The sequence below is a fragment of the Panthera leo genome, chromosome F2 (genome assembly GCF_018350215.1).
Source record: "Panthera leo isolate Ple1 chromosome F2, P.leo_Ple1_pat1.1, whole genome shotgun sequence".
In the NCBI taxonomy this organism is placed as follows: Eukaryota; Metazoa; Chordata; class Mammalia; order Carnivora; family Felidae; genus Panthera; species Panthera leo.
The window spans coordinates 82,271,143-82,297,792 of NC_056695.1; the positions used below are offsets into that span (position 1 = coordinate 82,271,143).

The window sequence follows — 26,650 nt, forward strand, 5'->3', positions numbered from 1 at the left end:
TAGAACAAAACCAGATAGGTAGAGAAGATCAAATGTAACCATAATCACACTGATCAGTATTCTTCAGTGCTTACAACTGGACTGGCACTTCAGTGGCCTCCATGATAGAGAGGGATGGGTGAAGTAGTGAATGGGCTGGGGCTTGCCACCACCACCACTGCAGGAGAGTGGGAGGCACAAGCACCACTGTCTGGTGGCAGCTTCCCCTGTGACATTTGACATTGACGTATAAAAGGCATTCAGAGTGCTTGTGTTCTGGGCACTGTTCTCGTTACTTTACAAACATTACCTGTGTGATCTTTACAATGATCCCATGGAGTGGGTACTGTTATTATCCCATTTTTACAGACAAGAAAGTAGGGGCATGCTATCATACCTCAGGAAGCGGAATGGCCCCACAGCCTATGCCCTTAACTACCGTGTATTGTGCCTCTCAAAGCTCAACATCTAAATAATAAAAATTCCTCAAAATAAGAAGGGGAAAGTCAACCAAAAAAAAAAAAATTCCTAGAACCGAAGGATTGGGATCTCTGGACAACAGATAAAAGAGAAGTTTTAAATGAAGAACTATCATTGAGAATTTTCAAAGGGAGGGAGAGAGAGGAAGAGGAAGTGAGAGAGACAGAAATCACAAGGGGTCAGAATTCAGAAAGGCATGAGAATTCTTGGGACTAGAAGAAAATCACATGATACTCTCAAAATCCTTGGGAGAAATAATTTTCAACTTAGGCAAACTTTTGTGCCTAGCTACACTAACAAGCAGATGTAAGAGTAGGCTAGGGACAAATAGGCAGACTCCATAACTTCCCATGTACCCTCTCTCAGGAAACTTGGAGGATGTTCCTCCTCAAACAGAGGGTGAAGGAAGGAAGATGAGAGCTAAGGATCCAAAAGAGAAAGGAGGTGCTCCAGGATGCTGGTGAAGGAACAACTAACTCATGCTGACAGCTGGGTCACAGGCCCAAGAACAAGCAGCCTGGGGCAGGCAGAGAGCTGGCACAGTGGGGGCTCTGGGAAAAGATGAAACTGAGAAGTCAGTTATGCAATGAATCTCAAGTATTGAGAGGTTCACACTTCAGTAGGAGAATCTAAGAATGAATTCATGAGACATGTATAGAAAACTAAGCAAACCAAAAAATAAGGCAATTATTAACTCCAGGCAAAACAAAAAGTTGTGCAAGAAAGCAAATATAACCCTAGGACACCTTGTTCTCTGCTGAGACCGGCAGTAATGAAGCTGTAATAATACCCACCACACTGGGATGATGCTGGGTCAGGAAACCGAGGCTAGTGATCCTGCTCTTCTCCCAGGACACCAGCCGGGGAAGACCTTAATGTAGAAAACCCAATAAAAAGCAGTAAAAGCATGTGTCGTTTTGTGGAAGATGGGTTTTACACGCCCGAAGAAATAGCTAAGAGTTAAATTTGGAAACAGAGTTGGAGGCTGCATTGGTTATTTATTGTTGGTTAAAAAAAAAAAAATGCATTCCACTTTTAAAACGATATGTATATAACTTTGAAAAGATAAAAGTTGAAATGAAAACCTCAACATAAGCATGATTAAATGGAGCCATGATCGTATTGATATTTTTGCGTTCAGTTTAATCACGGGTACAATCTGGGGCGCCTGGGTGGCTCAGTCAGTTGGGCATCCGACCTCGGCTCAGGTCATGATCTCGCGGTCCGTGAGTTTGAGCCCCGCATCGGGCTCTGTGCTGACAGCTCAGAGCCTGGAGCCTGTTTCAGATTCTGTGTCTCCCTCTCTCTCTCTCTGACCTTCCCCCATTCATGCTCTGTCTCTCTCTGTCTCAAAAATGAATAAACGCTAAAAAAAAAATTAAAAAAAAAATCACGGGTACAATCTGTTATGCATTTGACACTCAAATTATTTTAAGGTGATAGCATTAGGATTTCCAACTGGACATGTAAGTTATTTTAGATTTGTTATTTAAGTTGGAAGATGTAAGAATTTGGATAACTTTGTAGAGTATTGGGGTGTTTAAGACAACTTGAGATTCACCATGTTTGTACATTTAATTTATTTGAGACACCTTGGTAACTTGGTTTTGGTTTGGTTTTTGGTTAGGGCAATGTGGTAGGTGGAGAAAGGACACCTTCCCTCCAAGATGTCCGTGCTGTAACCCCAGAACCTGTGAATGTTACTTTATATGGCAAAAAGGATTTTGTAGGTATGATTAAGGAACCTTGCGGTAGGGAGATTATTCTGGATTATCCAGGTAGACCCAACCTAATTACATGAGGCTTTCCTGGCTGCAAAAAACCAGACAGACGGTTCATGAGAAAGACTTAACTAGTTGTTGCTGGCTTTGGAGATGGAAGATGGGTACGTGAGCCAAGGAATGTGGTGCCTGTGGAAGCTGACAATGACCTTCAGTTTCTTTCAGGGCAAGAAAATGGGGACCTTGGCCCTACCATTGCAAGGAAATGAATTCCTGCCCAGTGCCCACAGCTTGCACCATGCCTGACACCTGCAGACCCAAGCTGAAGGAACAGAAAATGGAAACCTAGGAAATGGCTCTAGGCTCCCCTAGAACTTCCAGAAAGGAACATAGCCTTGCTAACAGCTTGAGTTTAGTCTGGTGAGACCTGTACCAGACTTTTGACTTGCAGAACTATAATAAATTTGTGGTATTTTAAGCCACTAAGTTTGTGGTAAATTCTTATAGCAACGACAGAGAACTAATGCAACCGTGGGCTTTCCTGATTTGATACTAGAAATACTTAAAAAGGAATCTGAACGCACTAAATGTATACATGCGATTTAAAATGTTTAAGAATGTTAAACTCAATTTGAAGATGGAGGGGAGGCAGTCTGGGAGAAATGAGGCCAGGGCAATGAGGGGTGGGAAGGAGTTGAGGGGGAGAGATGGGGAATCAGGAGCTGACAGTCTCAGGACCTGGGAGGCAGCCGCCATGGGAAGAGGTGAGGGAGGTAACAAAGGGGGTAATGGGTTTGAGAGGAGGCACAGTGAAGAGCGGGTATCTGCCCGAGCCCAACCCGTCCAGGCCAGGGAATGGAAGAGAAAAGAGCCCTTTGGAGGGGTGTGCAGGGACCAGAGAGTATCTGCAGAGGGCTGGCAGATCCCTGTCTCAGAGCAGTGGAAAGTCTGAAGGGGGCTCCATGGTGGGTCTGCACTGGGCAGCGGTTGGAGGGCTGTGCAGAGGCCACATCAAACTATGAACTTGGGCTCCTGGAAACTTCTCTGTCAACTGCTTCTCCTGCCAGGTTGTGGCCCTGTCCTGTGCCCAGCACTGTGCCTGACGTCTGCAGGTGTGGTGCCACTGGCTTAATGTGGGGGTTCCTCACGTGGGTCTGTGGTTCCAACAGGGGGTGGAGCATTTCCCTGGCCAGACATCTGTCCAGAACACGGGTCCCCCACCCTCAGCACTGGGCTTCCCTGAGGGGCAGCCTCCCCCATGCTGAAGGTACAATCACTGGCCGGATATCCTGGGGTGGGGGGAGAGCTCTGGCCAGAAAATGGCGGACACGGGAAGGGATTCTGAGTTGTGGAAGCTGGCTAGGTGGGGGGGGATCCTGATCCTAAGGACATGTGGGACCTAATGACTCCCCTGACCCCCAACCTAGGCTCCTTCACCCCCTGATCGTCCCCCTGTAGCTCCAAAGCCACCACCTTCCCCACCCCACTCCAGGGCCTCCTTGGAAGCTGTAGAAGGCAGGTGTTTGGTCATCAGCCCCCAGCATGTAAGCAGAGGACAGCCCCTGGTCCTCTGAACCCTGGGCCAATGCTGAGCATCCCCATGCGGGCTGCCAGGGCTGGTCCCTAGGGGCTGGGGTTGGGAGGTCACGGCTGAGCTCCAAGGTACTTGAGGAAGGTGCTTTCCAGGAAGGCAGCCAGCTTGGTCCGGTCATCCTGCAGGGTGGGAGGAAGGCGTGGGGTGACAGAGGGGTGCAGACTCTGCTGTGCCCCCCTCCCAGCTGGCCGGGCTGGCCACACACCTCGTGAACGAAGCCGTAGTGTACCAGCTCGGCAGCAAGGTCCTGGGCACTGTCCGCTGAGGCAGGGACATAGGCAGGGGCGGGGCAGAGGCGTGAGGCCACCGCCTGTGCCCACACCCGCACTCATCCCTGCCCAGGGCCCCGCCCGCCCGGCTTACTTGGGAGCAGGTCGTAAGTGAGCTGCCGGTGCAGCCGGTCCTCCAGCACCAGCAGCAGAGTGAGCTGGGGAGGCAGGAGGGCGCGGTTGGCTCCTAGAGTCCACCCCATCCCCCACTTCCCTTACCCTGTACCTCTGCGGGTCCCAGCGCTGGCCCTGCTCACATGCCAGCGGGCCTTGTCCTCACTTCTCTCCAGGTTGCATTGCATCTGGATCACCTGGGGATAGGGGCGGATCAAGGTCACCCTCAGAGGCTTGACCTCAGCACCGAGTACAAGGGCAGATGCCACCTTAGGGGGCCCAGAAGGAAGAGTAAGGACTGGAAACGGGGGTAAATCTCTAAGGAGAGCCTAGAAAGCACATCTCACGTCACATCACATCACATGAGTGGTCTGGCAAGTTAAGGAAAACTTCCAGAAGAGTAGACACCGAGTCTGGGCAATGAGGGAGAAACAGAGTTTTCACAGGTGGAGAGAACACCTCAATAAGGAGCCAGCTGGGACAGCAGTGGAGGAGAGGGGTCAGGAGGAACATGAAGGAGCAGACGCAGGGGGCGCCAGCAGGGCCAGGCCTCAGAGCACCTGGGAGTCATGCTGAGGACCCCCCACCATCTCTGTGGGCCGCTTTGGACGTTAGCACATGAATCCTGGCTGCACTGTGGAGGGAAGTGGGGGGGGAGGGGCTTAGCAAGCCAAGGGCAGGGAAGCAGAGATGCCTAGGGGTGGATGAGATTCCCAGATGGAGGCTGCTTGGAACACAGCAAGGATGGGGCAGGGATGGGGGGCTGGCAGGCAGGGGGTAGGTGGGGGGGGGGGGGGGAAGGCAGGGAGCAAGGGGAGGGGACTTCAGGGGGCAAGGAGCCTCTGAAAAGGGGGTATCCTGGCTTGTCTCCTACCCCCAACAAAAGGGTCAGCTGGGACCTGGTCTCTGGCAGCCGGGAAGAGAGCTGAGCGGTGGGGGGGGGGGGGGGGGGGGGGGGGGGGGCCGCTCAAAGCGCCTGAAAAGGGACCCCTGTGGGCTGTGGACAGGCCTGAGGATGGGCACCATGCAGCAGGAGCAGGGGCTCACCTTTCTGGTCTCTGAGTCAAAAGGTTCCGGTGTCGGGGTCTTGGCCTTCTGGGTCTCCTCAGGCGGTGGGGCCAGCACTCGGGGAAGCCCCAGGGGTCGAGCAGCGGCAAAGTTCATCAGCGGGTAGATCCCATTCCTGGGGATACACTGGGGTGGCTGGGGGCCCAGGCCTGGTAGCCACCGGATCCCCAAACTTAAGACAGCTCTCACCTGACATCCTCCAGGAATTTGTCGAGCTCCAGGTAGGAGACCTCTGAGTACCTGGCATGGGGGGGACAACCACATGAGGGCAGCCAGTCCGCCCCGCTGGGGGGTGGGGGGGGGTGGGGACAGGACTGGGGGAGGGGCTGGCCGAGAGCGGAGGCCTCTGGGCAACAGGCACGCACCGCCACTGCAGTGGGGGCCGGGGCGGCCGGGGAAGCTCCGCCAGGACTGCATTCAGGTCCACCGCCTTGGTCTTTTCCTCCACCACGTTCTCAGGCATGAGGTCTGCAGGCCGCAGGAGCAGTCAGGGCAGCGCACCCCGAGCCACAGGTCCTGCCAGGGCCCTTCTCGTGTCCCGCCCCCCACCCCCCACCCCGGCCAGGCCTTTGGTGCACCCCCAGCCTGCCTGCCCCTCACATTGGTGCTGGAGGAAGCAGTGAGCGGCCAGGAGCTTCAGGGAGTGCACTTCGAAGAGCACGCGGTGGAAGAGGAGGTTGTGGGCTGAGGGCCGCCGGCTGGGGTCCCGGGCCAGGCAGGAGAGGATGAACTCCTGGGGACGTGGAGGGGAAAGGCCGCGGTGGGTGGAGCCTCGGTGCCGTAGCTCCACAGGGTGAGGAGAGGAGGCCCCTGAAGTCCCCAGACCCCAAGGGTCCCGTCCTCCAGGCTCTCGCAGGTCAGTGTAGCCTAGCATAAACCCCCCTACCCACAGACTGCCCCTCTTTTGATTGCGTCCGTTCAGGCCCGACTCCTAAGATGACCTTCACAGCTCTCTACCCTACTGCACACATGTCCTCTGTCGCCTCTCATATCTATTCCGGGCCTACTTCTCACCAGCCTCATCTAGTCCCATCACTCCTTTTTTTTTTTTTTAAGTTTATTTACTTAATTTAAGAAAGATAGAGAACACACACACACACACACACACACACACACACACGTGTGTGTGAGCAGGGGAGGCACAGAGAGAGAGAGAATCTCAAGCAGGCTCCACACTCAGTGAGGAGCCTGACTTGGGCTTGATCTCACAGACTGTGAGATCACGACGTGAGCCAAAACCAAGAGTCAGATGCTTAGCCGACTGAGCCACCCAGGCTCCCCAAGGCCCTATCACTTCTGACCCCAGAAGCCATGTGGTCAAGCACAATCTCTAGAGAGATTGTGGCTACAACTACATCCCCCTACAGCTCCCTACTCCCCTTCTCCCCTACCCCCCCCCCCCCCCACCTAAGCTGGAGCCACATTGCCTCTACCTTGTTTCCTGGAGGCCTAAAGGCAGGGATGCGGGGTAGAACCCTGGGTCTGCCACTTCTCCCAAAGCCTTGGGCAAAGTACTTGGCCTCTCTGAGCCTCTTTCTCATCTCCAAGACAGGCACAACGATGGTGCTCACACGAGGAGCATCCCTCTGGTCTCCCCTTCCTTAGAATGCGCCTCAGAGCCTTAGGGCGGTGGGTAAGGGCCTCCTGCGGGCAGGCCTTTGGGCACCGGGGCTGGCATACCCCTCAGCGGCACCGGCCCGCTGCACCTCCAGGCCTGCTCGAAGCACCTTCCTGGCCCTACCCGGAGCACTGAGAGTCAGCCGGGAGGGGCAAGGCAAGGTGCTTACCCGCATGTTGGGGTCGCTGAGTGAGTGCCTGGCGCGAGTGATGGCCTCCTCTGTGACCCGGGTGTCTCCATTGGCTTGGATCTCCAGCACAGCCATCTGGGAGGCAGGGCCAGGTCAGGCGTGGAAAAGAGACAGCACAGGTAAGAGGCAGGGTGAGCTAGCTGGGAGGCCACAAGGCCACCGGGCTGGTACCTCCAGTGCACACATCCCAAAGGAGAAGATGTCCACGGCAGTGCCATCAGCCACCTCTGAAAGTGGGGGAGCAAGTCAGGCTGGGTGCGGCACACGCGGTGTTCGCGGGGCACGGCCGGGGCGCCTGGATTCTGGACTCACCGCCGTACTCTGGTGGGAAGAAGTGCAGGTTCCGTGGTTCCTCACGCTCCACACGGATAGGGCTCCGGAGATCATCTGGGAGCGCTGTGGAGACAGGCGAAGATGAGCAGGCTGGCCTCTCCATGCCCTCCATCCCCCCAGGGCCCCCACGCACCATTGGAGAAGATGCGGTGCCACACTGCACCCGCCACCGCAGGGAGAAAGAGCAGGCGTCAGTGTGGTGGGGCGCCGCGTGTCTTCTGCCCACGGCTTCCGGCAGCCCCCTCCTCCCCCTGCAGCCCCCCCCCCCAGCCCCGCCAGCACCAGAGCCAATCTTGATGAGGCCATTGTGTTGTATGAAGATGGTATCGCTGGTCAGGTTCCCGTGGATGATGGGGGGGTTGCAGGCGTGTAGAAAGCTGCAGGGGGAAAGGAGAGCACGTGCGGTCAGGTCAGGGGTCACCGGGGGCCGTAGGCGTGTGGCGGGGTGAGCCCAGACCCTCACCTGAGCGCCGACAGGATCTGTGTGCACCAGCGCTTCCAGGCCTGGTGGCGGATGGACTCTGTCCGACCGGTGCGGGAGAGGCAGCTGGGCCTTCGGTGCCCACCCTGCACCCTCACCTCGCATCCCTGCCCTGGCCCCGGCCCGTTTAGGTCCCCGGAGCTGCCCCTCACCCACCTCCCCAGCGCAGCCCTGTCCCACTCCCCATACCCGGGCGTTCATGGCTTTGTGGTTTTTCTTGGTCTTCTTGAGGAATTGCTTGAGGCTGCCTGACGACACGTACTCGGTGATGAAGATGACCTGTGGGGCGGGCAGGCTCCGCCAACTGCGGGTGGATGGCTGCCACCGCCCCACCCCCACCCGGCCTGTGGCCACATCCCACCCCGTGGTGTGCCCGTGGTGTGCCCGTGACCGTGGCTCACCCGTGCCCGGGCTTCCGAGGCATCCAGCCAGTGTTTGTGCAGCTTGACAATGTTGGGGTGGTCTACCAGCGCCAGCTGCTCAAACATGGTCTGGATCTTCTCCTGGGAAGGGGGGTGCGGTCACGGGGTGGTGGGGGTGGGGGGGCCGCAGTCGCTGGAGGGGTGGGCAAGCCTCACCTCATGGGTTGCGAAAGCCTTCCTGTCCCCGAAGTGCAACTCATTCCACACCACCTCCACCCCCTCCTCAGTGTCCATGGCCAGGAAGGTGCTCTGGACCCCTGGCATGTTCCCCTGGTTCACCTGGCAGTGGGGGAAGGGCGTATGAGTGTGCTGATCTGTGTCAGGAGACGGAGTGGGGGCTTGGTCTCCGCCCACACCCTTGGAGGGGGAAGCTAGCTTGGGGTGCTGGCTCTGACCCCCTCTAGGGGAAGCCGCGGGACTGGAGGCGGGTTGGGCTCTACCGGCTAAGTGGTGGTATCCAGGGGCTGGGCCGAAGAGATTCGGAGCGAGGTTCGGGGGATTCAGGATGGTGTTGGGGGCGGGGGGTGGGGGGCGGCTGGTCTGGTCACAGAGGCACGGGGAAGTGGTCCTGGGAGGAGGCTGGACTTTAGGAAATTGGGAGGGTCGTCACCAGGGCGTGGGGACCAGACCAGACGGGTGCAAGGGCCGCCCAATTAGGGGGCTGTCTGCGCGAAGCCGCGGAGAGGTTTCTGGCCTCCCGGCTTGCCCAGCGGTCCCACGGCCCCGCCGTGGCCTCCCGGGCCCTCCGCCGGAGGTGGGGGATGACCACCCTACCCCCCCCCCCGCTCCCCCCTCCCCGCTCCGCCGTGCCCACCTGCTCCCGCCGCTTCTGCCAGCGGCCGCAAGGGCTCTCCTCCAGGATGTCGCTCTCGTCCTCGCTCTCATCCTCCCGCTCCCGCTCCCGCTCCCGCTCCCGGCCCCGCCTCGGCGCCGGCTCCGGAGCCGCCATGGCTTGGCTGGCCCAGGCCGCCGCCCTCCGTGGGATCCGCGGCCCCGAGCCGCCGCCGCCGCCGCTCCCAGCCCGCCCTGGCCCAGAGCCCAGACGCCCAGGCGGGAGCGGAGCCGCCGACTGCCGCCGGGAGCCCGCGCCCTGCTCCGGGAATTGGGAGGCGCGGGCGCGCGGCCAGCCGGGGGTGGAACCCGCCCGCCCCTCCGGAGCCGCCTCCTGGGGCCGGAGCCCTAATGGAGATTCCTGGCGGAGGGCAGAGCCCGCGCTGGCCCCGCCCACCACCGGACAAGGCCACGCCCCGGGCCACACCCCAGGCCCCATGAAGGTGAAGGTCCCGCCTCCGGCCTCCCCACCCCCCCGCCCCGCTACGGCCACGCCCCATCTGAGGCCGCAAGCCCCAGGCCCCGCCCACCCCCAGGTAAGGCCGCGCCCTTTGGCCCCGCCCCACCCGAGGGGTCGCCCTGGGCAGAGACCCCACTCGCGAGCCCCATCCCATGTGAGGCGCCCTCCCAGGCCGTAGCCCTGCCTAAGGCCCCGCCCCAAGGAGTCCGCCCGGGCTGAGGCCCAGCCTATCCGGACTAGAGCCCGCGCCCCGGGCGTCCAGCTCCGGTCGGGGTAAGACGCTCCTGCAGCAAGCCTCCGCTCTCAGAAGAGGCCACGCCGCCAGCCGGAGTCCAGCGAGCCGACCACAGGGGGTTCGGCGCCGGCCTGGAGCCGTGTACGTCGGGTCCTCCACGGGCGCTCCGTGACCTGCATGGACCGGGCCCGGGGCTCCGGGAAACGCCCCTGTGCAGCCCTTGGAGCCGCAGGTCCTTCCCGCACCACTTGCCCACCACCCTCGCGCGGCACCGCGGTTGTCTCCAGGCTTCCGTCCCAGGGTGGGCCCAGTGTGGGCCCAGTGTGGAGCGCGGCCTGGGGGCTGCTCCCCGAGGGTCTAGGAGAGGACCTGGGATGGGGCATCTGGAAGGCCAGCTCTCCTGGCGCGTCGCGCCTCCGCCAGGGAACACGTGGGAGGGCCACTGAAGTGATAAACACACCAGCAGGCTGACCGGGAGACTTTAATTCATGATCACAACCCGCCCCGCCCCCCCCCCCCCCCCCCCCCCCCCCCCCCCCCCCATCCCGCCTGCCCTTCTGGGCTTGCCTTTCACTTGCTCGGTCACCTTCCCACACTCCAAAATGCCAATTTATTCTTTTCTCTTGCCGTTCTGCTGATGGCTCCCCTGGCACAGAGGAGCCCAGCGTGGGGAGCCCCTCCCTCCTCACATGCAGCGCCTTTCTCTCCAGGAGGCCCCCGGTGACACCCTCTGGCCATGTCAACAAGAGACAGGCTCTCGAATTCTTGTCCAAAGGCTCCCTTTACCCCACACCTCCCCACTGCCTTCCCATGGTTTCACCCTGTCACAGCTGCTGATCCCTCACCCCAACTTCATCATTTCTTTCTAGAGAGAAAAGTGGTGCACGCACACACGTGCCTCCTCTCACACTCGAACCCCAACCTTGAACTCTTATTTCTGTGTATAGGCCTTCAGCCCCACTGGTGTATCAGAGTCAATAGGGACACTTCTCTTTTCCCCAGATGCTGCCGTGGATGACATCTGACTGCTTCCAACATCCCTGTGGCTGTCAGGCTTCTATGACCAGCTTTGCTCACCAAGACCACCCAGCAGCTTGCTCCCTGTGTCCCAGCTTCCCCCCCAGGACCCAGCAGTACTTTGAAAATGTCACTCACCCTCTCACTACTCCATATAATGAAGAAGGAGACCAGGGAGGCCTGGCCCTTTGTCCCAACTGCACACCCTTTAATTAATGACTGAATTACCAAGCTCTTCAAGCAGTCTTTGAGTATGACCTAACTACAGTGTTCTTTTATTACTATTTCATTTTAGAGAGACAACGAGTGAGCACCAGTGGGGAGAGGGGGAGAGGGAAAGAGAGAGGAGAGATCTTTTTTTAATGTTTATTTTTGAGACACAGAGAGAGAGAGAGAGAGTGGGGAGAGGGGCAGAAAGGGAGAGAGAGACTCCCCAGCAGGCTCTGAGCTGTCAGCATAGAGCCCAATGCAGGGCTCGAACCCACAGACTGCGAGATCATGACCTGAGCTAAAACTAAGAGTTGGACACTTAACCAACTGAGCCACCCAGGTGCCCTGAGATTCTTAAGCAGGCTCCATACTCAGCGTGGAGCCCAACATGGGGCTGAATCCCACGTCCCTGGGATCGTGACCTGAGGTAAAATCAAGAATCAGATGCTCAACCAACAGAGCTACCCACGCACCCATTAGCTGCAGCGTTTTAAGAGACTATTCTAAATGTAAGTCTATGTCACCCTACATTTGTGATGGTTATTTTCCTTGTTTAACTTATTTCTACAATTAAAACATCCACCACTCAAAACTCTGAAATCAGAGACCTTTCGTTAAACACAAACATTTCTTTGTAAATTATAAAGCACATAGTTACAAAACGTGCTAGTTACCAACCCACGAGGGGACATACCTAATAGAAGGGCCACGCCAAGAACATATTCAGGCTGAGCTTTATTGAGCAAAGCAATGGGAAACACGGCCACCAAAGAGGGACCCGAAATAGCCACGAACCACTGAATTGAAAACAAAACTTGATGGGAAATGAGTTAATCCACAAGCAGGACATATCTTAAAAGTGGAAAGGAAAGGGGTACCTGGATGGCTCAGTGACTGAAGCGTTTGACACTTGGTTTTGAGTCGGGTCATGATCTCACAGTTCATGGGTTCAAGCCCCACCTTGGGCCGTGTGCTGACAGCTCAGGATCCTGTTGGGGATTCTCCCTCTTCTCTCTCTCCCCATCTTTACCCCTCCCCCCTCATGTTTTCTTTGTCTTTCTCAACATAACTAAACTTTAAAAAAAGGAAAAAATAAAATGGAAAACAGAGCATTTAAAAAAAAAAGAACATAAGAAACTAACGTATATACAACAACAGCAACAAAAAAGGGAAAAATTTTAACTATTTTAACTATTACTGCAACACAGTTTAATACAGAATGTCTCAACATCCATCCAAAAGACACACACATAATAAAAATTCACAAGTAAGAAAACAGGGAGAAGTGCAGACCGGTATGAGGAGTGGGGGTTATGTTATTTTCCCACAAAATGGGATGTGGGGGAACTAGGGGGATGATAAGAATTTTGGGTACCTTACCAGATACATATATAGCACGAGTGACAAAAGAAAGAAAATTAATTGGAATATACCCAGAATTTTGCATTAATGACAGATGCTTTTATATCTCTACATAGCAACAAGGAGAACGGCGATTCAAACTCCACTCAGAGACATAAATAACAGTCCAGTCTCAGGATCAGCAGTAGCTCTCTCCATGAGCTGCAGGTAGGTGAGGTTCTCGTGCGTGTTGGGGTCGAAGAAGCCCTTGGTGTCGTCGCTCGGGTCCGCCAGGACGCGGTTCATCTCCTCGTCGAAGTAGCCGCGCCGGTAGGCCACGTCCACGGGCAGGCGGTGGCTGTGCACCGGGTCGATGATGCCGCCCGTGGCGATCTGGGCCTCCAGCAGGCGGATGCCGTGCTCCCGCACGATGAGGTCCTTCTTCATGGCCTGGAAGAGGGAGATGCGCTCCCCGGTGTAGGGGTCGGTGTAGCCGGTGACGGCGCGCTCGGCCGACAGCAGCTTCTCCTGGATCTCGCCGCCCACCACGCCCGCCGCCACCGCCTCCTCCACGGACAGCCTCTGGTTGCGCACGGGGTCGACGACGAAGCCGGTGGCCGCCTGCGCCTCCAGCAGCACCAGGGCCGTGCCGGGCCGCAGGACGCCCTTCCACATGGCCTGGTAGATGCTCATCTTCTCCTGCCGCCCGGGCTCGTCCTTGGCGGGCACCAGCACGCCCGCGATGCAGCTCGTGCCCTGCAGGTAGCGTTTGACCGAGTCCATCTCTGTCACCTCCTGCAGGGTCTTGGTGCCCTGGGCCAGGTCCCGCAGGGTCTCGGGGCCCAGGATCCCGGACGTGTGCAGCTCGGACGCGGACACCTGGCGCCTCAGGCCCGGGAAGGACGCCTTGCTCAGCCGCTCCTCCGCCTCCTCGATGGCCTGGGTGAGGACGGCGATGAGGGCGGGCACGGCCAGGGCGCCGGCCGCGTGCTGGGCCAGGAGCTCGTCCCGGCGGGCCTGGCTCAGGTAGGAGGAGAAGAGGACGTCCCACACGGAGGGGCGCTGGCCCCGGAACTGCCCGGCGCGCACCTCCATGGTGGCGGCACGCAGGGCCCGCTCCTGGAGGCCGCTGGCGGGCTCGGCGTCGGCCCCGGCCGGGGAGGGGCCCGCGTCGCCGTCGCCGCGCCCGGGGGGCCGGGGCTCCCGCTGGCCGCGGGCGGCGTCCCCCGACGCGCCCTCGGTCCCGCCGGCCGCCTCCGCCTCCTCGATGATGGTGGTCAGCCTGCGGGTCAGCGCGGGCAGGCCCAGCGTCCCCGAGCCGAAGCCGGCCAGCAGGTGCTCGCGCGTAACGCCGCTCACGTAGCTGGACGCCAGCACGTCCCACACGGGCACCGCCGGCCCGCGCAGGCGGCCCACCTTGACCTCCATGGTGGCGGCACGCAGGGCCCCCCGAGGGTCCGGGGGCGCCGGGCGTGGGCTCCCGTCCTCGGCACGGGCCAGCAGCGGGGTGAGGGCGGCCCCCACCTCCTGCGCGGTCAGCGTGCCCGCCTGGTACCTGCGCAGCAGGTCCTGCCTCAGGCCCTCGGGCACCTCCCGGTAGAAGAGGAGCTCCCAGATGGAGACGCTCTGGCCCCGGAGGGCGCCCGCGTCCGGGGTCACGCGGGCCTCACGCAGGGCGCCGCGCAGCTCCTCGCTCAGCTCGTGCACGGCGGAGCCCCGGCCGGCCAGCTGCAGCATGTAGAGCCCGGTGCCGGGGTCCTGCACGCAGCGGCGAAGCAGCTGCACGTAGGTGAGGTTCTCGTGCGTGTTGGGGTCGAAGAAGCCCTTGGTGTCGTCGCTCGGGTCCGCCAGGACGCGGTTCATCTCCTCGTCGAAGTAGCCGCGCCGGTAGGCCACGTCCACGGGCAGGCGGTGGCTGTGCACCGGGTCGATGATGCCGCCCGTGGCGATCTGGGCCTCCAGCAGGCGGATGCCGTGCTCCCGCACGATGAGGTCCTTCTTCATGGCCTGGAAGAGGGAGATGCGCTCCCCGGTGTAGGGGTCGGTGTAGCCGGTGACGGCGCGCTCGGCCGACAGCAGCTTCTCCTGGATCTCGCCGCCCACCACGCCCGCCGCCACCGCCTCCTCCACGGACAGCCTCTGGTTGCGCACGGGGTCGACGACGAAGCCGGTGGCCGCCTGCGCCTCCAGCAGCACCAGGGCCGTGCCGGGCCGCAGGACGCCCTTCCACATGGCCTGGTAGATGCTCATCTTCTCCTGCCGCCCGGGCTCGTCCTTGGCGGGCACCAGCACGCCCGCGATGCAGCTCGTGCCCTGCAGGTAGCGTTTGACCGAGTCCATCTCTGTCACCTCCTGCAGGGTCTTGGTGCCCTGGGCCAGGTCCCGCAGGGTCTCGGGGCCCAGGATCCCGGACGTGTGCAGCTCGGACGCGGACACCTGGCGCCTCAGGCCCGGGAAGGACGCCTTGCTCAGCCGCTCCTCCGCCTCCTCGATGGCCTGGGTGAGGACGGCGATGAGGGCGGGCACGGCCAGGGCGCCGGCCGCGTGCTGGGCCAGGAGCTCGTCCCGGCGGGCCTGGCTCAGGTAGGAGGAGAAGAGGACGTCCCACACGGAGGGGCGCTGGCCCCGGAACTGCCCGGCGCGCACCTCCATGGTGGCGGCACGCAGGGCCCGCTCCTGGAGGCCGCTGGCGGGCTCGGCGTCGGCCCCGGCCGGGGAGGGGCCCGCGTCGCCGTCGCCGCGCCCGGGGGGCCGGGGCTCCCGCCGGCCGCGGGCGGCGTCCCCCGACGCGCCCTCGGTCCCGCCGGCCGCCTCCGCCTCCTCGATGATGGTGGTCAGCCTGCGGGTCAGCGCGGGCAGGCCCAGCGTCCCCGAGCCGAAGCCGGCCAGCAGGTGCTCGCGCGTAACGCCGCTCACGTAGCTGGACGCCAGCACGTCCCACACGGGCACCGCCGGCCCGCGCAGGCGGCCCACCTTGACCTCCATGGTGGCGGCACGCAGGGCCCCCCGAGGGTCCGGGGGCGCCGGGCGTGGGCTCCCGTCCTCGGCACGGGCCAGCAGCGGGGTGAGGGCGGCCCCCACCTCCTGCGCGGTCAGCGTGCCCGCCTGGTACCTGCGCAGCAGGTCCTGCCTCAGGCCCTCGGGCACCTCCCGGTAGAAGAGGAGCTCCCAGATGGAGACGCTCTGGCCCCGGAGGGCGCCCGCGTCCGGGGTCACGCGGGCCTCACGCAGGGCGCCGCGCAGCTCCTCGCTCAGCTCGTGCACGGCGGAGCCCCGGCCGGCCAGCTGCAGCATGTAGAGCCCGGTGCCGGGGTCCTGCACGCAGCGGCGAAGCAGCTGCACGTAGGTGAGGTTCTCGTGCGTGTTGGGGTCGAAGAAGCCCTTGGTGTCGTCGCTCGGGTCCGCCAGGACGCGGTTCATCTCCTCGTCGAAGTAGCCGCGCCGGTAGGCCACGTCCACGGGCAGGCGGTGGCTGTGCACCGGGTCGATGATGCCGCCCGTGGCGATCTGGGCCTCCAGCAGGCGGATGCCGTGCTCCCGCACGATGAGGTCCTTCTTCATGGCCTGGAAGAGGGAGATGCGCTCCCCGGTGTAGGGGTCGGTGTAGCCGGTGACGGCGCGCTCGGCCGACAGCAGCTTCTCCTGGATCTCGCCGCCCACCACGCCCGCCGCCACCGCCTCCTCCACGGACAGCCTCTGGTTGCGCACGGGGTCGACGACGAAGCCGGTGGCCGCCTGCGCCTCCAGCAGCACCAGGGCCGTGCCGGGCCGCAGGACGCCCTTCCACATGGCCTGGTAGATGCTCATCTTCTCCTGCCGCCCGGGCTCGTCCTTGGCGGGCACCAGCACGCCCGCGATGCAGCTCGTGCCCTGCAGGTAGCGTTTGACCGAGTCCATCTCTGTCACCTCCTGCAGGGTCTTGGTGCCCTGGGCCAGGTCCCGCAGGGTCTCGGGGCCCAGGATCCCGGACGTGTGCAGCTCGGACGCGGACACCTGGCGCCTCAGGCCCGGGAAGGACGCCTTGCTCAGCCGCTCCTCCGCCTCCTCGATGGCCTGGGTGAGGACGGCGATGAGGGCGGGCACGGCCAGGGCGCCGGCCGCGTGCTGGGCCAGGAGCTCGTCCCGGCGGGCCTGGCTCAGGTAGGAGGAGAAGAGGACGTCCCACACGGAGGGGCGCTGGCCCCGGAACTGCCCGGCGCGCACCTCCATGGTGGCGGCACGCAGGGCCCGCTCCTGGAGGCCGCTGGCGGGCTCGGCGTCGGCCCCGGCCGGGGAGGGGCCCGCGTCGCCGTCGCCGCGCCCGGGGGGCCGGGGCTCCCGCTGGCCGCGGGCGGCGTCCCCCGACGCGCCCTCGGTCCCGCCGGCCGCCTCCGCCTCCTCGATGATGGTGGTCAGCCTGCGGGTCAGCGCGGGCAGGCCCAGCGTCCCCGAGCCGAAGCCGGCCAGCAGGTGCTCGCGCGTAACGCCGCTCACGTAGCTGGACGCCAGCACGTCCCACACGGGCACCGCCGGCCCGCGCAGGCGGCCCACCTTGACCTCCATGGTGGCGGCACGCAGGGCCCCCCGAGGGTCCGGGGGCGCCGGGCGTGGGCTCCCGTCCTCGGCACGGGCCAGCAGCGGGGTGAGGGCGGCCCCCACCTCCTGCGCGGTCAGCGTGCCCGCCTGGTACCTGCGCAGCAGGTCCTGCCTCAGGCCCTCGGGCACCTCCCGGTAGAAGAGGAGCTCCCAGATGGAGACGCTCTGGCCCCGGAGGGCGCCCGCGTCCGGGGTCACGCGGGCCTCACGCAGGGCGCCGCGCAGCTCCTCGCTCAGCTCGTGCACGGCGGAGCCCCGGCCGGCCAGCTGCAGCATGTAGAGCCCGGTGCCGGGGTCCTGCACGCAGCGGCGAAGCAGCTGCACGTAGGTGAGGTTCTCGTGCGTGTTGGGGTCGAAGAAGCCCTTGGTGTCGTCGCTCGGGTCCGCCAGGACGCGGTTCATCTCCTCGTCGAAGTAGCCGCGCCGGTAGGCCACGTCCACGGGCAGGCGGTGGCTGTGCACCGGGTCGATGATGCCGCCCGTGGCGATCTGGGCCTCCAGCAGGCGGATGCCGTGCTCCCGCACGATGAGGTCCTTCTTCATGGCCTGGAAGAGGGAGATGCGCTCCCCGGTGTAGGGGTCGGTGTAGCCGGTGACGGCGCGCTCGGCCGACAGCAGCTTCTCCTGGATCTCGCCGCCCACCACGCCCGCCGCCACCGCCTCCTCCACGGACAGCCTCTGGTTGCGCACGGGGTCGACGACGAAGCCGGTGGCCGCCTGCGCCTCCAGCAGCACCAGGGCCGTGCCGGGCCGCAGGACGCCCTTCCACATGGCCTGGTAGATGCTCATCTTCTCCTGCCGCCCGGGCTCGTCCTTGGCGGGCACCAGCACGCCCGCGATGCAGCTCGTGCCCTGCAGGTAGCGTTTGACCTGTTCTTTTTCTCCGATGACATCTGAGGTGCTGGTCCCCTTGACCATGTCCTCTAGCATCTCCTGGGTGATGATTCCAGAGTCGAACAGTTCGGAAGCTGTGATTTGTTTTCTGATCCCTCGGAACCACAATTGTTTGTTGCCTTTTTCCCTCTCATCGATTATTCCTAAGATGATGTTTACTACCTTCTGTAACTCTTGGGCCGTGCCCTTTTTGTATTCACCTATCAAGTCGAGCTTTCTCTCCTCCGTCACGTATTCTGAGTTCAGGATCTCCCATAGCGATGGCTTCTGGTCCTTGAACCTTCCCACCTGTACTTCCACCTGCTCAGCCTCCAGGGCCCTCCTCGTTGGCTCATCGATGTAGGCAGGCTTCTGTTGGTCCTTTACCACCGGGAAGAGCGCCCAGCCTGTCCCTGCTTCCTTTTGGCTCCTTTCCTGTAGTTGTCGGTAGGTGACCCTCTCCCGAGTGTTCGGATCCACAAACCTTTTATTCATGTGCTTCTGATCTGAAATGAGCGGGTATGTGTCCTGGTGTAGACACCCCCGTCTGTAGGCCACATCCACAGGCAGGCGGTGGTGGTGCTGTGGGTCGATGATACCCCCTGTGGCCTCCTGTGCCTCAAGCAGTCTGAGCGCGTCCTCTCTTCTGACTAAGTTCTTTTTCATGGCCTGGAATAGCGGGACTTTGTGTCCCGTGACCGGGTCTGTGTAGCCTTTGGCAGCCTTCTGGGCGTCCAGAAGCCTTTCCTGCATGTCCTCACCCACCAGGCCCTCAGCCACGGCCTGTTGCACAGAGAGCCTCCTATGGCTGCAGGGATCCAGCATGAACCCAGTGGCCGCCTGGGCCTCCAGCAGCTGAGCCGCAAAGCCCATGGGGATGAGTCCTTTCCTGCTGGCGTCATAGAGGCTCATCACCTCTTGGGTGGAGGGCATAGTCACCCCCGCGATGCAGCCACGACCTTCCAGATAGGTCTTCACATGTGCCAACCGGCTGAGATCCTGCTCACCCCGTGCCTCTCTGTGCAGTACATCCAGGGTCCTTTTATCGATGATTCCAGAGTTGAACAACTCCGCAGCTGTCACCTGTCCACCGATGCCTGGCACCTGGATCGCCTCGTACTGCTTTTCTGTTTCCTCCACGGTAGCCGTGATGAGCTCCAGCAGCCGCTCGAGGGGTAGATTCTGGGCTCTATACTCCTGGATGAGTTCCCGCTTCCTTTCCTCTGGGAAGTCCTGGGAGGAAAGCAGGTCCCAGAAGGAGACTTTCTGATTGGCAAACCTCCCCACGTGCATTTGTGTAGTTCTGGACCGTAGGACTTGTTTTGTGGTTTCATCAATATAAACGTAGGTCTCTCCTTTCTTTACAATTTGTAACATGTACAGGCCCGTCTCGGGGTCCTCCACGCAGCGCTCCAGCAGCTGCACGTAGGTGAGGTTCTCGTGCGTGTTGGGGTCGAAGAAGCCCTTGGTGTCGTCGCTCGGGTCCGCCAGGACGCGGTTCATCTCCTCGTCGAAGTAGCCGCGCCGGTAGGCCACGTCCACGGGCAGGCGGTGGCTGTGCACCGGGTCGATGATGCCGCCCGTGGCGATCTGGGCCTCCAGCAGGCGGATGCCGTGCTCCCGCACGATGAGGTCCTTCTTCATGGCCTGGAAGAGGGAGATCTGCTCCCCGGTGTAGGGGTCGGTGTAGCCGGTGACGGCGCGCTCGGCCGACAGCAGCTTCTGGTAGGTTTCCCTGCCAAACATCCCTGATGCGAACGCCTCCTCCACAGTCAGCCTCTGGTTGCGCACGGGGTCGATGAGGAAGCCGGTGGCCGCCTGCGCCTCCAGCAGCACCAGGGCCGTGCCCGGCCGCAGGATGTGCCTCCTTAGGGCCTCGGAGACGCTCATCTTCTCCTTCGTGCCCTGGACGAGGACCCCGGCAATGAAGTTGCTTCCCTCCAGGTACCGCCTCACACTGTCCATCTCTGTCACCTCCTGCACAGTCTTTCTCCCCTGATTCAGCTCGTCCAGTGTCTCCTTGTCAATGAGCTGGGACCTGAACAAGTCGTTGGCCGACACCTGCTTCCGGAGTCCTCTAAAGGCGGCCCGTGAGGGCTGTGTCTCTGCAGCCTCGACCAGGGTGCTGACTGCCGTAGCCACCTGCCGCACGGCTGTGGCCCTCCCGGACTGGCAGAGGGCCGCCAGCTCTCGCCGCTTGTGGACGCCGACGTACTCGGAGTGCAGCAGGTCCCACAGTGACACGCGGAGACCTTTGAACCTCCCGGTGCTGACAGCTACCTTCGTGGCCCTCAGGGCCACCACCGTGTGCTCATCCGCTTCGAGCACCATGTCCTGGGCGAGCGGCAGCAGCCAGAGGCCGGTGTCCCTGTCGGAGACACAGCCCTCCTTGAGCTGCATGTACGTCACCTTGTCTCGCGTGCTGGGGTCGAAGAAGAACTTGTTGTCCTCGTCTTTTGAGGTCAGCACCCGGCTGACCTGCTCATCCAGGAGGCCAAACCTGCAGGCTGCCTCCTGGGGCAGGTGCACCCCGTGCACAGGGTCCACTGCGCCCCCCGTGGCCAGCTGCACCTGTAGGAGCCGGAGGCCCTCACTTTGGGGCACCAGCCCCTTCTCCACGGCCTGCCACAGTGAGAGGGAGCCTCCTGTGTAGGGGTCCGTGTACCCAGCCACGGCCCTCTCGGCCTGCTGGAGCTGCTCGCTCAGTGCCCCGCCCACCAGGCCCGCCTTCACTGCGCCTTCCACAGACAGTCTCTGGCTGGTCAGAGGGTCAATGAGGGAGCCACATGCCACTTGGGCCTCCAGCAGCCTTCGCCCCAGGCCCTCGGGTAGGAGGCCGTCCCTCACGGCCTGGCCGATGCTGGCCTTGGTCCCCGACGGCTGCAACAGCAGGCCCGCTACGCAGCCCGTCCCCCACAGACGGGCCTTCACGCTGGGCTCCTCGGCGACCTCCGCGGGTGACCGCGTGCCCCGAGCCAGGGCCGCCAGGGTCTCCGCGGTGATGATGCCGGCGTCACGCAGCCAGACGGCGGGAACCTCACCCCTGGGGCCGGGCACTGTGACGTGAGCCCGCGCCAGGAGTTCCGCCTCCCGCACCCGCTTGTGCACAGCTGCCTGCAGCTGCTGCAAGGTGGTCCTCCCCAGCCTGAAGTCCTCCACGAAGCTGTTCCGCTGCTCCTCGGTGAAGTGGCCAGAGCCCAGCAGCTCCCAGAGGGACGTGCCGTCCTCAGTCCCCTGCGCCGCCCGTAGGGTCTCCTGGACCTGCTTGTCGGTGGGGATGGCCGGAGCGTCTTCGGGCAGGGGCAGGAAGTAAAGGCCAGAAGCCTCGTCCCTCAGACACTGCTCCAGCAGCCGGGCGTAGCTGGTGTGTCCCCGGCCGTCCGGCGTGGGGAAGGTCTCGGATGAGCTGGACAAGGCCTCCTCCATCTCCTGGTCTATGTAGCCCCGCTGGGTGGCCACGGGCATGGGGAGGTGGTAGTGGCCTGTGGGGTCAATGACCCCCCCTGTGGCCAGCTGGGCATCCAGGAGGCGGGCGGCCTGCTCCTCAGGGATGAGGCCCTTCTTCATGGCCTGGAACAGGGACACACGCTTCCCAGAGAAGGGATCTCGGAAGCCAGTGACAGCGTCCTCAGCCCGTCTCAGCTGGCGATACAGCTCTGGCCCCACCAGCTTCCCGCGCACGGCCTCATCCACCGACAGGGTCTCCAGACTGTGGGGGTCCACGATGGCTCCGGTGGCCGCTTGGGCCTCCAGCAGGGCGAGGGCCACCCCTGGCCCCAGGACCTTCTGCCTCATGGCCTCGTACAGGCTGAGCCGCCGGCTGGCGGGTCCCAGCAGCACGCCGCCGAGGGCGCCGGAGCCGCGTAGGTACCTCCGGACGCAGTCCGTGTGGAGGAGGGCTTCGGGGCTGACCGCCCCCTCCAGCACCCGGTCCAGGAGCTCCTGGTCGATGATACGGGCCTCCAGGAGCTGGTAGGCCGTGACCGGGCCCCGCAGCCCGGGCAGCGTGATGTCCGCCCACCTCCCCATCTCCCTCTCCAGCCACTGCGCCACCTGCTCCAGGGAGATGCTGTGCTGCCGGTACCTCCGCAGGAGCTGCCTCCTCTGGTCCTCGCTGAAGCATTCTGAGTTGATCAGCTCCCACGCGGAAACTCTCCGCCCCTGGAAACGCCCGAACTTCCCCGACAGCAGCAGGCTCTGGAAGGCCTGCCGGGTGGTGCCGTCCACGAGCGGGGGCTGGGTGCCGTTCAGGGGCAGCAGGCGCAGGCCCGTCTCGGGGTCCTCCACGCAGCGCTCCAGCAGCTGCAGGTAGGTGAGGTTCTCGTGCGTGTTGGGGTCGAAGAAGCCCTTGGTGTCGTCGCTCGGGTCCGCCAGGACGCGATTCGTCTCCTCGTCGAAGTAGCCGCGCCGGTAGGCCACGTCCACGGGCAGGCGGTGGCTGTGCACCGGGTCGATGATGCCGCCCGTGGCGATCTGGGCCTCCAGCAGGCGGATGCCGTGCTCCCGCACGATGAGGTCCTTCTTCATGGCCTGGAAGAGGGAGATGCGCTCCCCGGTGTAGGGGTCGGTGTAGCCGGTGACGGCGCGCTCGGCCGACAGCAGCTTTGCAAACACGTCGGGCCCTACGAGGCCAGCCCTCAGTGCCTCCTCCACAGAATATCTCTTGTTTTCCTTCGGGTCGAGAATGAAGCCCGTGGCCGCCTGTGCCTCCAGGAGGATGAGGGCCGTGCCGTGCCTGAGGAGCCCCCTCCCGCGAGCCTCGTAGATGGCGAGCCGCTCCTGGGAGCCCGGCAGCAGCAGGCCTGCGATGCCGCCGGTGCCCTGCAGGAACCTGTGCACCGAGCCCAGCCTGCCCACCTCCTGGGCTGTGGTCTGCCCTCGCTCCAGCCGCTCGTACGTGTCCTGGTCGATGATCTCTGCTCTCAGCAGCTCTCCTGGGGCCACGGGCACCCTCAGGCCGGCAAAGGTGGTCCTGGCCGTGGCCGCAGCCTGCTCAAGGGTGGCCCTCAGCGCAGCTGCCAGTTCCTCCCCCGAGATGGCGCCTTCCTTGTGGCGCTGGGCCAGTGTCGCCCGCTGCTGCGCAGGGATGGGCTCAGAGAAGAGCAGGTCCCAGAGTGATGCGGGCCGGCCCTGGAACTCGCCCACGGCGATGGTGGTCATGGCCTCACTCAAGGCCTCCCGGGTGCTGTGGTCAATGAACGGGAGTCCTCGTGGCTCTTCTCCAAGGGGGCCCCCTGAGAGGGGGAGGAAGGCCAGTCCTGTTTCTGGGTCGGTGACACAGCGGGCCAGTAGCTGCCCATAGCCCACGCTCTCCTGTGTGTTGGGGTCCCAGAAGCCGGTGGCCCGGGACAGACACTGCTGAGTCTCTTGGTCCAGGCATCTGAAGCGCAGGGCGGCCTCCGGGGGCAGCCGGAGCCTGCGGGCCGGACATACCAGCCCACCTGTGGCCAGCTGGGCATCTAGGAGTCGCAGAGCCAGAGGCCTGTCCACCAGCTCCTTCTTCATGGCCTGGAAGAGGGGCACTCGGGCGCCGCTGAAGGGGTCATGGTACCCCGTCACCGCCTCTTCCGCCACCAGGAGCTGCCTGTGGAGCTCTGGGCCGACCAGGCCCGACCTGACCGCCTCGTCCACCCGGAGCCGCCGGCCGGTGGCCGGGTCCACCAGTGTGCCGGTGGCGGCCTGAGCCTCCAGGAGCGGGAGCGCGGTGCCCATGGGGAGCAGGTGCTCGCTGACGGCCCGGAAGAAGCTCTTCTTGTGGCCCGCGGGCAGCAGGACAGCCCCCGCGATGCTGCCGGTGCCCTGCAGGTAGCGCCTCACGTCAGCCCGCGCGCTCACCTCTCGGGCCGCCAGCCTGCCTTCCCGAAGGCCCCGGGCGGCCTCGTCATCCAGGACCCCCACCTCTAGCAGCTCGGCCAAGCTCACTGCCCCACTCAGGGTGGGGAAGGTGGTCTTGAGGGGCAGCAGCGCCAACCCTGTGTCAGGGGCTCTCACACACCGGCCCAGCAGCTCGCGGTACGACAGCCGCTCCAGGGTGTTGGGGTCCAGGAAGCCAGGGGCACTGGGGCTGGGCTTGCGCTCAGACAGGCCACGCCACGTGTCCTGGTCCAGGAGACCCTGCTGACAGGCCGGCCCCGGGGCCACCCGTGTACCCCGAATGGGATCCACCAAGCCCCCCGTGGCCAGCTGGGCCTCCAGCCAGCCCCGCCCCAGCGCTCCGTCTACCACCTCCTTCCCGATGGCCTGGAAAAGTGCCAGCTTCCCGCCACCGTAGGGGTCAGGGTACCCAGCGACTGCGCGCTCGGCCACCAGCAGCTTCTCCTTTAGCTCCAGGCCCACCAGGCCCTGCTGCAGGGCCTCGGACACAGGGAGGAACCGGCCTTGCGTGGGGTCCACGAGGCCCCCGGTGGCCGCCTGGGCCTCCAGCAGAGCCAGCCCAAGCTCAACGGGCAGGAGGCCCTGCTTCATGGCAGCGTAGAGACTCTGTGCCTGGCCGGAGGCCTCCACGTACACCCCAGCGATGCTCTTAGGCTGGGCAGACGGAGGCCCAGAAGGGGTGCTGGTTCCCGGCACGGCCTTCATGGTCTTGGGGACGATGGCCGGGTCAGTGCTGTTGGTGACCAGGACATCAAGAGGAGGAGAGGCGTGGCCATTCATCACGCTCAGCCTGTTGTGTAGAACTCACTCACCCAAGGTCCACTGCGTCTGCTCCCTGTAGGGGGTAGAAAAGGCTCTGTTAGGGGCCCTGGAATGGCCCAGGTGGACGGGAGGGAGAGAGTCAAGAGGTCAATCCCAGACCCTGAATCAGCCTCCAGACATGGCTTGCCCTCCTGGGGGATGGGGGTCAGCATCCAAGTAAGGTCTTTTGCCTTGCCCCATGGGGTCCCAGGAGGGACCATGGGGGACCTCCGGCCAGCCAGGGCGGCCTCCAGGATGCGTGGGCTCTGTTTTCCTGCAGGCCATCCTCTGCTCTCCATCCCAGCCCAATCCCCTCAGCTCCTGCCCTCAGGGTCCCGTGGTGGGGGCTGGGCCACCTGGGCCAGAGCCCCTCCCCCCATCTCTCACCCTAACCTCCCGTCTGCTCCCCAGGGCTCCTCCCCCATCCTTGGGTTCAGGGACATCAGCACGCTTCCCTCTTCCAGTCACCGCCTCCAACCCCCGGCCCTGCCCCAGACCCTCTGCTCTGGCTTCTGTTCCTTCCCAGATCTCCACTGGGCTCCAGCCAGAAGCCCCCACGGTGTCCCGCCCCAGGCTGGCTCTGTCTGTGTCCTCCTCTGCCCACTCCAATCCTTGTGCTCTCTGGGCTATGGCCTCTTTGTGCCCGCACTCGACTCGGGGGCCTGAGGGAACACAGACTCCGTGTTTGCGTGCCAGTCCCGTGGGAGCCATGGGTATGGCCACGTCTCTGGTCAGCTGGCTCCAAGCCCCAGAGAGGCTCCAAGGCTGTCCCCTCTCAGCAGACGGCTCTGTGCCCCAATTCTCTGAGCAGCAGTGACAAGTGCTTCACACCTGCACACCAACTCCTCCACCCAGGCCCATCCCCTTCCTGTGGGATTAAATTGTGTCCCCCTGAGAGATATATCCAAGTCCTGACCGCCAGTACCTATGACTGTAGCCTTATTTGGAAATAGTCTTTGCAGATGTAACTCAGTTGAGGTCACGGAGGAGGAATGGCCCTAATCCAAAATGACTTGAGTCTCTATAGGAAGACACAGGAGAGAGCCCATGGGGCGCCGTCTGGAGCGGCCACAAGCCCAGACGCATCGAGGACCACCAAGCCCAGAAGCATTGACCTCAGATTTCGGCCCCTTGAACCGAGAAGGAGTTTCTGTTGTTTGAAGCCATCCAGGTTGTGGTAATTGTTGCGACAGCTTAGGGAGCCATAGCCTCCCTCCCGCCTCCGCCCTTCCAGCCGGCCCACACCCGGTTTCTGCAGAACCACACCCGGGCCCCCCTTCCCCCTCCCCCCGGGCGCAAGCCCACACTTTGCTCCCGCTGGCACCGGCTGTCTGCTCAAGAGCCCGAACACGTCTGTCCTGGCCTCCCAGCCAGCCCCCAGCCTGCCCCCCAAGCCTGCTCCCTTGCCCGCTCAGGCAGCTGGCTCGCCCCCGCCCCGAAGCTCTCACTAAGATGAACTCGGACTGTGGTTGCCAAACCCAACAAATGCATTTTGGATCTCATTGCCTCTGGGTCGTGGGTGTGGGGCCTTCTCGCCGGTGACAGGGCTCCGCTCTGCCCCCACTCGCCCATTACATCAGGGAACCCCTCACACCGTGTCTCAGGCCCAGCCCGTCCCGGAGTCCAGGAACCACGTGCCCCGGTCTCACGAGGTGCCTCAAACTCCACTGCACCCCCACGACTGCTGGTGTTCTGTAAAGGGTTCCCCCACACCCTCTCCGTGCAGCCTGAGCCCTGAATTGCTCAGCCCCCACTCGCCCCCACTGGCCCCACATGGGGTCGCTGTTTCACGCCGGCCCCTCTCCTGTCCTACAGCCTCCGTGGCTTGCTAGTTACCTACTGTGGCGCTCAAGGCCACCTTCGTTGCTCCTGCCCTCTCCACCGACCTCCGGCCCAGGAGCAGGGTGGGATCAGCAAGTGGCCATGAGGCATCCATGGGAGGCCTCAGCACCAGGGCGGTGCAGGGGGCAGCATGGCCCAGGGGGTGTCGAGCGCCCCCCAGTGACAGTAAGAAGCTGGGGCTCCGACAACACACACATCTGGAAGGGTGGACGCTTGGGGGCGTGACCCAGACCCCATCTGGGGCTTCAGGAGGGCTGTTGGCAGACGGCCCCCGCTTCGGCCCCCTCGGGAATTGCCTTGCCCGTCCTGGGGCTGCACTGGC

General features: G+C 62.8%; 2 protein-coding genes across 2 annotated transcripts; both read right to left on the reverse strand.

Moving 5' to 3' along the window:
• Positions 1-1,788: 1,788 nt before the first annotated feature.
• Positions 1,789-9,273, reverse strand: NRBP2 (nuclear receptor binding protein 2). Its single transcript, XM_042924005.1, has 18 exons — positions 9,084-9,273; positions 8,426-8,548; positions 8,249-8,350; positions 8,037-8,126; positions 7,830-7,870; positions 7,649-7,743; positions 7,500-7,523; positions 7,346-7,429; positions 7,205-7,260; positions 7,013-7,108; positions 5,826-5,958; positions 5,591-5,693; positions 5,415-5,465; positions 5,205-5,340; positions 4,301-4,354; positions 4,138-4,201; positions 3,980-4,035; positions 1,789-3,893 (listed from the first exon to the last, which is right to left on the reverse strand). Exons 1-18 carry the CDS (start codon positions 9,216-9,218, stop codon positions 3,825-3,827), a joined length of 1,512 nt encoding a protein of 503 aa, XP_042779939.1. The 5' UTR covers positions 9,219-9,273; the 3' UTR covers positions 1,789-3,824.
• A 3,037-nt stretch (positions 9,274-12,310) lies between these two features.
• EPPK1 (epiplakin 1) lies at positions 12,311-24,465 on the reverse strand. The gene has a single exon (XM_042923886.1). It carries the CDS (start codon positions 24,463-24,465, stop codon positions 12,520-12,522), a length of 11,946 nt encoding a protein of 3,981 aa, XP_042779820.1. The 3' UTR covers positions 12,311-12,519.
• Between the last annotated feature and the right edge of the window lie 2,185 nt (positions 24,466-26,650).

Bases quoted from the DNA above. Each gene is read 5' to 3' on its own strand.
- EPPK1 (XM_042923886.1), bottom strand. From the start codon at position 24,465: ATGAATGGCCACGCCTCTCCTCCTCTTGATGTCCTGGTCACCAACAGC.
- NRBP2 (XM_042924005.1), bottom strand. From the start codon at position 9,218: ATGGCGGCTCCGGAGCCGGCGCCGAGGCGGGGCCGGGAGCGGGAGCGG. The intron at 5,959-7,012 runs GTAAGCACCTTG...CCACGTCCCCAG, and splicing joins TCAGCGACCCCAACATGCGG to GAGTTCATCCTCTCCTGCCT. The intron at 5,466-5,590 runs GTGCGTGCCTGT...CCCCCATGCCAG, and splicing joins CGGCCCCCACTGCAGTGGCG to GTACTCAGAGGTCTCCTACC.